Genomic DNA, 15357 nt, shown 5'->3' with positions numbered 1-15357 from the left:
ACACGCAGCCTCAGCCGTGTTCCTGCCCCAGGACATGTGAGCGCTGGGGCCTGGCCCTGGTTCCAGCGATGCCGGAACCTGACCCATGTCTTTACCTGTGCGCCTTAGACAACTGGGAAGAGGAGATATTCTCCTGACCTCTAAACCATCCATCAGTCCTGGGCTGAAGCCATTTTCATCCCTGTCCTTTGGTGGCCAGTGGCATCTTACCTCATGAGCTAAACAGCAAAACAGGCCTTGAGCAGGGTGTGCCTGGATGGTGGTGGGGTGGGGGCTGGCCTCTGTGCCTGGGTGCTTTATACTTGTGATTGTGATGAGGCTGAGAGCAAGCGAGCCTGCCCACCTGACCCTCACGGCCTCCCTGTCGCCTTGTCCTCTAGGTGGGACGCTCGTCCCTGCTGGTGGGGAATCTCAAGAAGAAGTATGCACAGGGGTTCTTGCCTGAGAAACTTCCGCAGCAGGACCATACCACCACCACTGACTCAGAGATGGAGGAGCCCTATCTGCAAGGTAGTGTGCCAGACCCTGGATGCCGGGGCTTTGGTTGGGGTGGAACCGGGACATCAGCAAGGATGGAAGGTCCTTTCCTGCTGTCCACGGAGGGTCTTGGAGCCAGAAATTGTGTGAACATGGCGGTCGACCAAACGTTTCCCCCAGTGCACACTCAGCCCTGTCCCTCGAAAGCGGATAGGAGCCCCTGTCCCCGGGGAAACGTGTGTCCTCCTCTCCAGCCCCGGATCCCCGGGAGTTACTGCTGAGTTATGGGCCAGCCGGCAAGTTGCGGCCTTCCTCCACTGCTTCAGGGGCCTGCTCTCAGGAGAGGGGCCAGCGCAGAGGCACATTGGAGCAAGTAAGGGCTGCACTTGCCACAGAAGCCCCTGGCTAAATGGAGGCGGGTGGGGTGCCTGCATGGCTACCATCTCCTGGGCTCTGATACCCAGGCTGGCAGCCAGCCGGACCCCCCCCACCCCCCGCCCAGGAAGGGAAAAGTGATTGCAAACCAGCAGTGACAGACAGCATTAGCACTTTCCCTCTGGAGGGTCGCCTGCTTTCTTCTAGGGTTGTAAAGAAGGGGCGCTAGCCCTTCCCCACCGTGTTTTGTCTCCTAGCCCCTAAAAGAAGGAACTCTCAGGTGTCCAGGGTACGAAGTCATAAAACAGCAGCAAAAGTGGGTTGGCACTATCCAGGCTGCTGCTGCAGGGCACAGCTGTGGGCACGAGGAACAGGCTGGGCAGAGTGAGAGAGGCCCCAGATCCTGTGGGGACCACTCACTGTCCACACTTACGAACTTTCATGCTTTCAGAGTCCAAAGAGGAGGGCACTCCCCTCAAACTCAAGTGTGAGCTCTGTGGCCGGGTGGACTTCGCCTACAAGTTCAAGCGTTCCAAGCGCTTCTGTTCCATGGCTTGTGCAAAAAGGTAAGCACGCTCACTCCACTGCTGTGCCCAGCCCCTCCCCTCTCAGGGTTGCACCTTGATGCCCAGCTCCCTATTTCCGTGCCCTGCCTGGAAGCAGTGTCCTGTCACTTGTTCACCAAGAACTCCATGAGCAGGTCCAGGCAAGCAGCGGTAAGCCCACATGGAAGGAAGAGGCATTTAGCTTGTCTGGCCCTCCTCGGCACCCCGGCACCTGGCTTTGGCAGCTCCCATCTCCGTAGGGTTTGCCTAGGCCCCCACTGGAAACGCTGCCCTGAGCCCCTGTACTGACTGCACCTCCCTTGTGAGCTCCTCCCGACTCAGAAGACAGACGCTCACAGCAGGCAGCAGTGCTTACCGTGGGCCTGCCACGCGCAGGTTTCTGTGCTGAGCGTTGATAGGCATGGTGTCGTCTCGTCTTCAGAGTAACCCTGTGAGCCAGGATTGCTGTCAGGCCCTCTGTACATGATGGGAAACTGAGGCACAAGAAGTACTTGTGCCTAAAGTCTTTGAGCTGGGGATCTAGACGTCTGACTCATAAGTGCTGTGTGGTCCTTGTGCCAAGGTGGAAGGGGCCTGAGCTCCCAAAAGAAGGGACTCTAGGCCCCCAGGCAGAGGGGCCCTGCGGACCAGTTAGAGTAGGGTTACCCCCAGCCCTCCTTCCCTGGGCTATGCTGGAGGTCCTCCCGGCACCTTTGTGATGCTTTGCCAAGCTGTCCCCCATCAGAACAGGGGACACTAGCTTCTGGGCACAGGTAACATGTGGAGTAGAATAGGGCAGCCCTGGGTTCTTCCCGTGAGCCAGGCAGTTGTGTCAAGCACGAGCTTGTGTAACTGCCAGACCAGTTACAGAAAGTGAGTGGTCTCATCCCCAACTCCAGATGGGAAAACAGAGGCTCAGGGGCTGAGTGACTTGCCCAGATTCACACAGCCAGTCCTGAGTGATGGACTTAGGATTGGAATGAGCAGACAGACTCAGATTTTGCCCTTTGACTGCTCTTACTCCTCCTGGGGCCTGTGGGCACCCTGCGACTGCCCTGACCTCCCTTGTTCCTCTGACTCTGGCAGGTACAATGTGGGGTGCACCAAACGAGTGGGGCTTTTCCACTCAGACCGGAGCAAGCTGCAGAAGGCGGGAGCCACGACCCACAACCGCCGTCGGGCCAGCAAAGCCAGTCTGCCGACACTTACCAAGGATACCAAGAAGCAGGTGAGAGGCCAGAGGAGCCTGGAGCTCATTCTCTCAAGTCTCCACCGACTCCCCTTCCTAGCACAGCCCTGGGCGCCCACTGTCCTTTCTGCTGTGGCTGTCAGTGCTCCATCATATTCTCATTTCTCCTGATGTGTCAAGTCAAGCCTTCCCCATGTCCCTTCAGAGAGCTCTCATTTAGACCCATGGATGCTCAAGAGGGACCCAGGGTCCCTCTTCCGCGACCTTGCCTCTGCTCACCCTGTTCTCCCAGTCTGCCTCCATCTTTGACTTCTGGGGCTGCACATGAAGACATAGGCTGTCCCAGGTAGCTACGCCTGCCTTACCTGAAGGGCTAGGGGAGAAGAAGCTAACACCCTTCATCTCCCCACCTTTTTGCTTCTCTGTGCATCAGCACTGAATCCTTAAAGGTCTCTATCAAAAACGAGGTGTTCTGTTCATTAAGTATGTTTCAGCACCAGCTATATGCCAGCAACTGTTAGGCACTAAAGCTCTGAATTGTGCTGTAAGAACTCACAGCCTAGTGTGATGCTTTAGACCATGTGTTTTGCTGTTTATTGTTATTGTTCTGGTCTTAAACCTCTTTAAGAATCTGATGAAAGCTATAGTAAAAAACGGACACATAAGGAAATCTACATGCTCTTTCAGGTGGTGCACAGACCAGTCCCCAAAACCCGTAGAGCCCTGGTTAAAAACCCACATTTACGAGAAAGAATAGACCTGTAATGAGATTACTGCAGTGTGGGGTGGTACGTGCACCAGTAGTAGGACTCTCTGCTTAGGATCAGAGAGAGGACGTTGCAAAAGGTACTTTTTGATCTAGAGTTCAAAGGTACGTAGCAGCCAGCCAGATAGAACGGGGAGACTATACCTGCTTTTGCCCAGCACTCTTGTAGAGGCGGTTTACTCCCCCATCCTGAGGAAAACTGTTTCTGCTCCCAGCCAACAGGCACCGTACCCCTTTCAGTTACCGCTGCCCTGCAGCTAACACACAGCCAGGAGGACTCCAGCCGTTGCTCAGATAACTCAAGCTACGAGGAACCCTTGTCCCCCATCTCAGCCAGCTCGTCCACCTCCCGCCGGCGACAAGGCCCGCGGGACCTGGAGCTCCCTGACGTGCACATGCGGGACCTGGTGGGCATGGGACACCACTTCCTGCCAAGTGAGCCCACCAAGTGGAACGTGGACGATGTCTACGAGTTCATCCGCTCTCTGCCAGGTAAGGCCCTGGGAGTTCCATGCCTGCCTGGAGTAGCAAAGAATGAGAGGGCGTGAGAGACCTCACCTCCTACCCCCAGGAGAGACCACAGGTTCAGTGAGAGATGCAGGTTCAGGAACAGGGGGCAGGGATAAGCATGAGGAGATTACTGCCCATGAGAGCTTACCTTCTAGCACAGAGCCCTGACTGGTGTCCTGTGGCCGGACGCCAACATATCTGTGGGCTCTGCGAGGGGCCTGTGTGGCAGATGATGACGTAACCTACCCTGTGTGTCTCCAGGGCAAGTTGGGAGGGGCGTCAGGTGGGAATGAAGGAAAACTGTCAAGGAGAACGTCAGAACACAGGACATGGACGCCAAGTGGCAGTGGCCACGCAGGCCTGTGCCTGATGGAGAGGTTGCATCAGGGAGCAGCCTGGACAGAGACGCAGAAGCACGTGAGGGAGCCACAGGCCGCCCGTGACCCTGGGCATGCAGGGTCTCAGGGCGAGGATCTAGAAAGGAAGCTCGAAAGACAGAGCTCGCATCTCCACAGCTGTGCTTGTTGAGGCCCCAAAGCCTTTTCACGGTTTCTCCTGCCAGTCTCACCCAGCCACTGGCCAGGTCAGGTAGTGATGGCAGCCATAAGCCAGTTCACTCAGAGACTAAAGTGGGCTATGGTGGTTGAGAGCGGGCTTCGGACTTAAACAGAACTGGGCTCAAATCTCGGCTCTGCCACTTAACCCAGTGTGTTGGTTATCTATCACTGCAGCCCCACCGTTTGTCAGCACACAGGTGGTTGGAGTGGGCATTCTTAGGCGGCTGTGGTGTCAGCCAAGGCTGAGGCCATCTGAAGGCTCGAGTGGGGCTGTTGGCTCCATCCTCAGGTGCCTCACTCGTGATTCTCAGGGAGGGGATGGCCGTTGGCAAGAGGCCTCGGTCACCGTCCACACGGGTCTCTTCAGAACACTCATGCTCTGGTATTCTCGTGATGTGGCAGCCAGTTGACCCCCCAGGAGGAGATCTAAGAGAGCAAGGTGGAAGCCACCTGCTGTGCCCTTTATGATCTAGCCTCAGAAATCACATATTGTCACTTCAACAGTATCTTATTGACCACACAGGTCAACCCCATTCATTGTGAAGGCCTCATGAAGGCATGAAAGCAGGGGTTATTGGAGGGAGCTACTTGGAGGCCAGTTAGCGTAGTTCACCCCAGTGATTCAGGTTCCCCCCTCATGCAGCACCCCCACCCCCACCCGAGGCCCCACGGGTCTCATCCCATCACAGCAGTGGTTCAGGGTCTTAAGATCTCAGCATCTGACTCAGGTCCAGGCCCAGATGAAATTCGCTGGGTCCAGCTCCTCCAGGGGAGTTCCCCAAGTCTTCACACCTGCGAACGAGGAGGGTCTTCGTTTCCCCTCCACTAACCTAGGAGATGGTGGGACGGGCACAGGGCCATCACGGTAGATGTGCCTGTTGAAGAACGGAGCACACAAGAGGCCTCAGGAGTCACCAGCCCACACCAGGCATGTGTGGGCGTTTCCTTGATGACAAGGACGCCAAGCCTGGAGTGGTCCTCTCTGGGTCCTCCCTGACCCCTCCTTCCTCTCCTTGGAAGGAGGTGGCTGCTGGAGTTGTTTGCTCAGCCTGCTTCCTGTTGCCTTTATTTCCTGTCACCTCTGGCCCTTGCAGTCCAAGTGAGCAGTGCTTCTGCCAGACGAGTCTCTCACTCTTTGTGGGCTTTTTAAATAAATCTTATTCAAAAGTGTCTTCTAGACAAGCCCTACTCCATATTAGGCTTCATCTGAAGCTGAGGGACTGAGGCCTTAACAGTGTAAGGAGCCCATCTGTTGAATGGAGAGGCTCTGTGAGTCACACCCATAAAATCCTGAGAGAGCATTTGATCCAGCAGTTCTCTGAGGCCACACCTTAGAGCTTCCTGCAGTCTTAACAGATGATTTAAGACACCCCCGCTGTCTCATCTTTAGACTGTTTTTTTTTACTGCGTCCTGGATTTGGTTTTTGCCTGGAAACCTTTTTTTTTTTTTTTTAAGATTATGTGCTGCTGAAACAAGCACTAAAAACCATTTCTTAATTTTAGCGTCATTTGCCATCTGGAGAGGCTGAGGATTTTCAGAAGCAGCAAATCCAGGCTCTTTCCTGTTTCCCAGTTTTCCCCCTCGCATTTCCCACAGCCGCGCTGGGAAGCCAGGCAGTACCTGCAGGCTCTGCCTGGGGTCCCCTGAGCCGGAGTGCTGGTTCAGTGGGAGTCTCACACTCACCAGGTCACCACCAGGAACAGTGTGGCTGAATTTTCCATTTCATACCAAGGATCCCTCTTCTTCCAGTTTCCAGTAACCATTTCCTCACTTTGCTTTAAGCCTCCCCAGCAGTCTCCTCAAAGGCCATCAGGCTTCTGTGAAGTCTCTCAGGAAACCTTAGATATTCTTCTCGAAGTCACTCCCGCCCCCACCCACTACTGCATCCCAGGCCACACCCACACTGTTAAGGGGTGGTGATGGCAGCACTCCCTCTTCCAGATACCAAAATTTGCATTAGTTATTCACTGCTGGGAAACGTTATCCCAAGCCTAGTGGCCTATAATAGTCAACATCTCAAGAGTTCTGGGGAGTGGCTTAGTGGGTACTTCTGGCTTGGGGCATCTTTCAAGGCCCCCATAATGATGGCAGCAGGAGTGCAGGTACCTACAGGCCTGGAGCTGGAGGAGCACCCTTCCCAGCCACAATCCCAGGGCAGCAGGGGGCTGACTCTGGGCAGAAGGCCTCAGTCCCTCTCCAAGTGGGCGCCTCCAGAGTGCTGCTTGAGTGCCCTCGTGACATAGTGGCTGACTCACTCCAAAAGAGATTATCCAAAAGACTAAGGTGAAGTCGCCTCCCCGGGGTAGCCCTGTCCACGGAGAGGGTGGTGGGTGAACAAGGACACATGTAAACAAGGAGGCCATGGTAGAGTCTGGCTACCCTGAGTAAGTCACTCAGCCTCTCAAGCTGTAAAGTGAGAACTGCATCGGCTTCCTCAAGGGCTGGTCGTGAGGGTTAAGTGAAATGGGGCTTCTGAAGGGCAGTGACCGCTTGTAGCCCAGGTTGACACTGTCTTTGGTCACATCCCCTCAGGCTGCCAGGAAATCGCAGAGGAGTTCCGTGCCCAGGAGATCGACGGGCAAGCTCTGCTGCTGCTCAAGGAGGACCACCTGATGAGTGCCATGAACATCAAGCTGGGGCCAGCCCTTAAGATCTACGCACGCATCAGCATGCTCAAGGACTCCTAGGGCTGGCCGGGCGCCGGGGCTCCTCCTCCCGACCGAGCAGAGCCGGTGGACACTCCTGGGGGCCCAGAGCAGGGCCGGTCAAGGGAAGGGCCCCCGCTGCGGGGCGTAGCTGGGGAGGAGGTCTCGGGACCTCCTTGGTGGCTCTCAGGGGCCTTTCTTTCTGTGGGAGGGGCAGAGAGGTAGGTGGCACAGAAGATGGGGCTTTATGCTTGTAAATATTGATAGCACTGGCTTCCTCCAAAGTCCCACGACTCTAGCCCCGCTTCTCTTCCCCTCTTTCTGTCCCCCATTTTCCAGGGGGTATGTGGTCAGGGCTCCCAACCTGAGTTGGGTCACTTCCCAGGGCAGCCGCCGGGCCTGGAGAGAGGCCTCGGAAGCCCTCGCCTGCCTTCCTCCTCTTCTTTCTCGGGGCCCAGCTCGCTCTTCCGTTGCCAGCTTCTCCCACTTCACCCTGTTACTGAAGCCGCCAGAAGGGTTCTCCCCTCTCACCCCTGCAGGTGGAGGGAGAGAAGCTGGGCCCGGTTTGGCCACACCTGCTAGTACAGACGCCTTAACGCTGTGTGTGTGACTGTGTGACTGTGTGGGAGCCTGGACTGACTGACGGGCCGAGAGCCCCCCCGGCATCTCCGGGTGTTTTGTAGCAAACAGCCACTTAGTGCTTTGTCCCGGACTCCACTCAGCCTCGGGATGGGGAACAGGAAAAAGGGCTGCCTCGGTGCAGAGGCAGGATCAGAAAGCGATGCAGGTTAGCAGGAGATTTTCCTTTCCAGATTGTCGTGGTGTCTCTGCAGCCCTTTCCTGCACTGTGACGCCCCCCGCCCCGACTGCCCTGCTGTGTCACAGACGGCATTAAGGAAGCTGCCAGTGGGCTGGGCCACGCTGCGCCTCCTGGTCTTGCCTGTCCACCCACCCTGAGAGCCCAGTGGTGGGGCCCAGAGAACGTCCAAGGGCGGAAGAGCTGGAGTGACCGCCGAGGTGAAGAAGGCAGCCTTCGGCCTCGGCTCCCACACTTCTTTGCCTCTGGAACTTGCTGGCAGCAGTGTGAGCTGCCCGTGGAGGAGGCGGGGCAGGAAGGGCGAGGGCCGGCCTCTGACCTGCCCTGCACGCTGCAGGCTCCCGGGGAAGAGTTGGACTCTCCCCAGGGGAGGGTGGGTGCCCTTCTCAGTTCATGCTGTTCCCCACTCACACCCCCAGGCAGGGTTGGAAATGAAGGACTTTTTTAACCTTTTTTGTTTTTTAAAAATAAATCCGTAAAATCCATTCCTTCTGTGCCTTTCTCCCCGGGAATGCCTTTCTGTGATCCTGAAGAGCTACTTTTCACCTGCAAGGAGAGGGTGGGTCCCTGGGCTGGTAGGGGGATGACCACCTTGACTGGACAGCGTATCCTCCACACTTTGCCATGTCATCTGAGGGCACACTCAGCCCCGGTTCAGGTCCCACCTGTTCTTCACGGGTATTCCTTGGGAGTGCAAGGGTCCAGGGCCCCTTCAACTCTGAGCCTGCCGACCCGCCACTGCCGCTGGGGAGACAGGACGCTGTTCGTCAGGAATACCTGGCACACCAGAGGCAGAGCCCAGAGCTCCCCACCCTCACGCGCACCTGTGGTGGGTGCGGCTCCGTGTCCAGCACCACCCTTGGGGTGACTGCCTCACTCGACAGCTGAGCATTCTTTGGATGCTGGAATAGCAAACTATTAGGAGAGTCTCTGCCACAGGAGGCGATTGCCTAAGCCTCGAATAAAGAAGGGGCCTTCCAAGCACAGGCCGTTTGTGCACTCAATTAGTCTGTAACAGAGGGGCCCAGGGAGATTGATTAGCAGGGACCTTCTGAGAACTAATACCCACATCTTGATGACAACTCTGCAGAAAACCTTTAAGATGTAACTACTTCCTGGAAGAAGAGGAGAAACAAACAACTGACTAGTTGACCACCCACAGGATGGAGCTAGGACTTGGGAAGTCTGGTCTACAGAAGGTCGGGAATGGCTAGCTGGACAGGGGCCAGCATGGGACCCTGGGCTGAGGGAGAGTGGGGAGGGTCCCCCATGAAGACCCCCGTGTTGCCCACCCCACTCCACGGCAGGGGAGCGGGCCACTGTGGCCCGTGCAGCTTGGCGAGTCCATGCTGGACCTCGACTTTCGCTTTCTGGAGGACAAAGCCAGGCCCAGCTGGAGTGTCCTTGTATGTGAGGTGGGAGAGGGAGCTGAAACTCCTGAAGGAGGAGAGCGTGGATCTGCAGGGCTGACACAGGTAAACACACCCCTGCTGTCTCCACTCTGGGTGGAAGGCCTCAGTCTGAAGGGTGCTTCCTTCAACATATTCGCTCCTGATGTTCATGCTTTACACAGAATTTTGCAAAACTTTTGATCGTGACCGACAGTTTGTTCCCCACCCTCATATATGTACTAAGATGTATGTAACTGAAGCAAAACAATAATACCTATCCTGATGTAAAATACATTCTGCTAATTTTCAGTTCATGTTCATAATTTTAAAATCTTGGTCATGATCTATGAATTGATTTCTGATTAATCATATTCTGCACTTGAAAAAAAAAAAACCGCCTGGTGTAAACCTTTCCAGAACCTTTCCATCTTACAGTCTTGTGTTGCCCTTACCCTATCCTGGCTGACTGGTATGCACACACTGTTTTACTGAAGAGGTCAAGGGCTCCTGGAGGTGAAGTGTGCAAAGTCTCAATCAGGTACCCTTGAGTTGTGGCTGGAACTCTGCAGAACAGGGTTCTCGCTGGGTGGCAAACACCACAGAGGACCTGAAGAGGGGCACAAGGACCTGCCCCCCCCCCCCACCACCCCCAGGGGAGGAAAAAGCATTGGGACAACATGACTCGGTGCCTCTGGCCAATCAGAGCCACCTACTCAGATCCACCCTCTTCAAGGTGATTGGCCCCAGGGCAGGGGGTTCTCTCCGGGCAGTTCGTCCCACTTGGTCCTGGGGGCGTGGTTTCTGATACATGGCCTGGAACGGCTTTGTTCCAGTCACCAGGTCATTTCTTCCCTGGCTCTTGGCTGAGGTGGTTCTCAGAAGTCTGTCCCACCTGCTGCTTGACATGGCTTTCAGGGAAGGACCCAGGTGAGCGGGGACGCTGCCAGTGTCTGGGGGAAGATGGGGCATGACAACTGTCCTGAGAGGAGTCCAGTCTGGTGGCCAGAACAGTCAAGGAGGCATCAAGGAGGCACCAAGGCTGGCCCGCTGAGAATGAGCTGAGCCATAGAGGTCCTTGGGGGAAAGTGGCTGGACGGGCATCGCCGTGGGGTATGGTCAGTCCAGGGCACGAATGGGGCAGTGGGGGAAGACAGCATCCTGGGAGATCTCGTAGCTTGTGAAGAGTATGGTGACTCTCCTGCTGCCCTTAACTCTGACCCCATGGTGAACAGAAAACAGACTTTGGGATGCACTTCCCACTGAAACAGAGCTCTCTATTCCCACTGGGAGTGACCGTCCTGGTCTACAAATTTATTCCCGCTTAGGAACTAACAATTGATCTTTAACCACCTCCTGAAAGTGAGGAGGGTCCAGGAGCCAGTGTGAGGCGGCCTTGAGAGATGGCCTCCTGCAGGTGGGAGCTGGGTGGGGGGGGTCCTTTTAAAATTATCTGAGCAAGGAACTGGGAACAGTGGGTCAGGCAGATGCCTCTGTGGACTAGGGTTCCCAGGCTGGGACATGGGAGGAGGGATTGGCAGGACCTGATGGGTGCTCGTTGAAGGCCTAGGTGTCAGAACCCTCCCAGGCCTGACAGAGCCCACCTGGACCACTTGGGGATGGCTCTGCCTGGCTGCCCTGGATGGAGGGACTGGCTAAGAGCATGGGATGGCAGAGAAGGCTCTGCTCCAGCATTTTCTGCCCTTGCCAACCCACCCACCCCATGGTGTCCCTGTAGGGGGCAGCCTCGTTTCCAAGAGCAACTGTAAAATAGCTCCATAATGTTTATATTTATTACATATTGAAAGGATATATTGGATTAAATTATTAAAACTTCAGTTTTTTCCACTCTCTCAACATGGCTACTATTACTAGAAAAATTTAATTTATATTCCTGGCTCACATTATATTTCTATTTTCTCATGTTTTTATAAAAGAACAGAGATGTACACGTCTATGTACATTTTATAAAAGAACACAGATGCACAGGTGCACGGGTACGGGAGCCTTCCCCTCACAGAAGTGAGGTCGGCCTCTATGCACAGTTCTGTTACTTCCTCTTCCACTGAGTCCCTTAGGCCCTCTTTTCCAGAGAGCACGTATCCACCAACCTCATCCTTTTCAATGGCCAGGCTGCTCTCCATTGCACGCGGATGCATTACTCATTCACCCTCCTCTCCACAGACCAACACTGGGGTGGTCCATCTACTTTTTCCAGCAATACTCGGAGAACCACCTTGGTCTGCTGGCTGTGCAGTCTCATTTCCAGAAGGGTAAAGTTGGGTCTGGTGTGAGTGTGTGAAATGGTTTTGTAGGCCCTGTAGGCAGGACTGAGGTGGACTTCACCTTGCAGTCACTAGAAAGGCTTAAAACTGCTTGCTCTTTCCAAATGGCTCTGTATTTTTCCTTCATTAAAAGAAGCAATAAAAGCACATTAGAGACAGGTGGGAGGAAAAATAAAGGAAAAAAAAACCCTCCTGTAACCAATTACACAGATACTTCTTCCTTTTAGTCTTCTGGTGCATGTTTTCATTAGTAGACCTGTAATCACAGTGCCCATAAATTTTAGATCTTGCTTTTTCCATTGAAGGTTTTGTGTAAGATCTTTCCATGTGACTACAGAATTTTCATAAAAAGTTTACTTCGCTGGACACTGGGGCCTTTTCCAGTTTATCTGAGCAGCCCGCGCAATGCCTTCTCCATGGGTGCTCTCCAGCCCTTGTTCAACCAAGCTCGTCTCCCTATGTAAAAGAAACACACACGCCTCCATCAGTCTCAATCCCTCAGCCTCTTCAGTTCCCATCCTTTCTCTTTCCTTTTACACAGACTTCTGGGAAGAGCCCCCTGCCCCTCCCTCCATTTCCTCCTCTGCTCACTCAGCCCCCTGCCCGCCCCCAGCCGTGTCCTCGGTGCTGGGCCCTGGCTCTCCGCCCCAGCTCTCTCCCTCCTCCACAGCATCCTTGCCCTCCGTGGGAATCCCAGAACTCTCTCCTGAGGCTGCCTGCCTGCCTTCTGGGCTCCTTAACCCCAATCAGACTAGTAGCCTTCATCTCCTTTGCTAGTCCCCCAGTCCTGCCCACCCAACCTCGACAGCCATTCATCACCTACTCCTCCCAACCCTCTGCCAACACTGACCTGTCTTCCTGCCTCCATGCCCCCTGCCTCCCACTCCATGTCCAGGCTGGAGTATTTCTCAAATAAAAACCTGGCTGCAGCACTTTTTGAAGGGAAGGCCCTGAAAAGGGTTCCCCAGGGCTTCAAGATGAAGTCCAAACCCCTTAGCCTAGAATGTGGGTCCTGGGTGATCTGGTTCCGGCTTATCCCCAGCCTCACCTTTCATCACTCCCCATCCACACTCCACCCACCCGTGGAGGACCTACAGTCCCACATGCTTTCTCTCTCTCACTTCCTCACTTCTACACATTGCTGTCCCTTTTTCACGGACCTCCCTTTCCCCTCCACTGTCTTCTCTGCCTGGATAACTTCTAATCCTTCAGGTCCTAGCTTAAAGGGCACCTCCTCCAGGAAGCTTCCCTTACTTCCTCCCCATGTGTCCAGGCTCAGGTGCCATCCACTAGTTTGCCCTTAATGCTATCTTGTATTTACACAGCCTTTGCTATGCTGTTCCATTCCTCTCTTTGCCATCTGTCCTCTGACCCCATTCCCCTCTTTCTGGCCATCACATCTTCCTGACCCTGCTCCTGGAAGACAAGGTCTGTGTCTCGCTCACCTCTGAATCCTTGACCTAGCGCAGTGCTCAGTTCTGAGCTTGTGACCACTAAGCGTGGGCTGAATGCATGAATGAGCAGAAACTAGTGAACATCTTGATGCATAAAGTTTTCCCATGCTGAAGATGGTCTCCTTTGAACGGGTTCCCAGAAGCTGCAGTGATTGGATTAAAAGGGATGACTGCTGAAAGTTTCAATTCCCACAGCTAAGGAGCTTTCCATGAAAGCTGTAGTGATTTACATCCCACCGGCAGGCGTAAGAGTGCTTGTCTCGCTGTATTCTCACAGCGTGGCTATTTTCATTTCTTTTTAAAAAGTGCTCATTTTATAGGCAAAACATCTCGCCTGGTTCTAATCCGTAAGTCTTTGATTACTGTGAGGGTGAACATCTTTCCATATGTTTGCCTACTAAATGCATTTCCCCTTTGAAGATTTCCCTCATGCAATGTGGACACAGTTAAGGCAGCTGGCATTTTATGAGCTGACTCTGGGGGCTGTTCGGGGGAGGGGGAACCGGGAGCAGGCAGGTCCTGGTGGGGATGAGCAGGCAAGGTCACTGTGGGGGTTGGGGGGATAGGTGCGGCAAAGAAGGGGGAGATCAAGGAGGCAAAGCCAACACACCCTGAGGACTCGAAACAGACAGTGGGTGAGGCAGAGGGAGGGGTCAGTGCACCCAGGTTTGGCCACCTGAACAGAACCATGCGTCCAACGGAGATGCACGGGTGAATATGTACATACACAACTGCAAGGGGCCTCTCTGACCTATTTACTGGATACACCTGCTGAGGAACAGTGACATGGGGCAGCAGGAAAGGCAGGGGCATGAGGGTCTGATCAGGCTGCCTTCTTGGAAGAGACCGGAGGAGGCAGATTTTGGAAGGACTTTATAGGGCAGGGAGGGGAGCTGGGAGTTTGTGCTGAGAATCCTGAGGGCTCGTTCAGCAACGATAATATGAATGATAATCAACGATAGCTAAAGCTTATTGAGCTGTTACTGTGTGCAAGGCCTTGTTCTAATCACTTAGCAGGTATGAACTCAGTAGCCACCACAGCCCTCTAAGGTAGGTAATCTTATGAAGTACATGTCTAGATGAGCAGACTCAAGTGTAGAGGCCCAGAATCTTGCCCGAGGTCAGAGAGCTAAGAAGTGGTGGCCTGGGATTCAAACCTGCGGGTCTAGCTCCAGTGGCCAGGCTCCTCACCACAGGGGTTCAGTCTATCTAGAGACACTGGAACCCAGCAGGGGTAAGGAGAGCTGGAGGAGACCCCCTCACCCCCGGCCGAGGAGCTTATTAAAATTCTCAACTTTCAGAGCCCTTCTGGAAAACAAGCAACTACGGACAAATCGCAAAGTCCACCTCCTTGGGGCCAGCAATGGGGTTGCTGAGCTCTGCTGGAGGGACCCCACCCCATGACTGGAGCCGCCATAGACATACAGTCCCCTGACTGCAGCCTGCCCTCCAGGAAGCCCAGCAACTCATCCCTAAGCCCCAGATGCTCTCAACTCCCAGCCACAAACTTCCCTGCATTCCCTTCCAGACTCTTCCCTGTCCAAGTTCTATCCAACCCAGGCGAAGCACCCTGTTACTATCCCCCATATCTGCTGCTGGAGAAAAGCAAAAAAAATTACACATCTACATGCTCATCAGAAATGACCTGGTTAGGCAAATGATGCCGTCCCAATCAAAGGCATATTAGGCAGCCGGAAAAGAGGGTGAGGAAGCGCTTCAAGAATGCAGATGGACATAATGGTCCATGGAAAATGCAAGGTGGAGCAACCATTTGTGGGGGGAAAGCCAAGGAAGGGATGGAGGGAAGGAGAAAGAACTTGCTACCGCATTTATATTTGCCTGTTTATGCATAGACTAGCCCCCTGCAGAGGGTACTGGGTGGCTAAGAACAGGAGAGACTGCACTATCTACCCTCTTCTGTACCTTTCAATGTCTGTGCCAAATGACAGAATAATATATTAACATTAAATCACATCATTTTTCATATATAAATGTATAGGTGTGATGAGTTGCTGATGCTCCTTCCAGCTCAGTCGATAAAGAATCTGCCTGCAATGTAGAAGACCCCTGTTCAACTCCTCGGTCAGGAAGATCCACTGGAGAAGGGAGAGGTTACCCACTCCAGTATTCTTGGGCTTCCCTTGTGGCTCAGCTGGTAAAGAATCCACCCACAATGTGGGAGACCTGGGTTTGATCCCTGGGTTGGAAAAATTTCCTGGAGAAAGGAAAGGGAAAATACTCCAGTATTCTGGCCTGGAGAATTCCATGGACTGTATAGTCCATGAGATCACAAAGAGCCGGACACGACTGAGTGACTTTCACTTTCATTCACTTTCACTCCCCACCTC

At 54.1% G+C, this 15357-nt stretch overlaps 1 protein-coding gene and 1 long non-coding RNA gene across 9 annotated transcripts in view; one reads left to right on the top strand and one right to left on the bottom strand.

Annotated features, from left to right (window-relative positions):
• Positions 1 to 8367, top strand: part of PHC2 (polyhomeotic homolog 2) — a 113540-nt gene extending 105173 nt beyond the window's left edge. For all 8 annotated transcript variants that reach the window (XR_015140103.1, XM_086335217.1, XM_086335215.1 and 5 more), the window contains 5 exons: positions 381 to 510; positions 1304 to 1418; positions 2484 to 2625; positions 3568 to 3844; positions 6953 to 8367. Coding sequence is in view for 7 of the 8 variants with exons in the window: in XM_086335217.1 (XP_086191343.1) it covers positions 381 to 510; positions 1304 to 1418; positions 2484 to 2625; positions 3568 to 3844; positions 6953 to 7107 (819 nt within the window). In the remaining variant the exon portion in view is untranslated. The remainder of the gene's footprint in view (positions 1 to 380; positions 511 to 1303; positions 1419 to 2483; positions 2626 to 3567; positions 3845 to 6952) is intronic.
• A 2674-nt stretch (positions 8368 to 11041) lies between these two features.
• On the bottom strand, positions 11042 to 15224 carry LOC147377646 (uncharacterized). The gene is made up of 2 exons (XR_015140140.1): positions 13001 to 15224; positions 11042 to 12011 (listed from the first exon to the last, which is right to left on the bottom strand). It is a non-coding gene; the product is annotated as an uncharacterized LOC147377646 (long non-coding RNA).
• Positions 15225 to 15357: the final 133 nt, after the last annotated feature.

Source organism: Bos grunniens, chromosome 2 (assembly GCF_055505025.1).
Source record: "Bos grunniens cultivar Pamir isolate PY7600 chromosome 2, Bosgru_T2T1.0, whole genome shotgun sequence".
Classification (NCBI taxonomy): Eukaryota; Metazoa; Chordata; class Mammalia; order Artiodactyla; family Bovidae; genus Bos; species Bos grunniens.
This window is presented reverse-complemented; position numbering and strand designations above follow the sequence as displayed.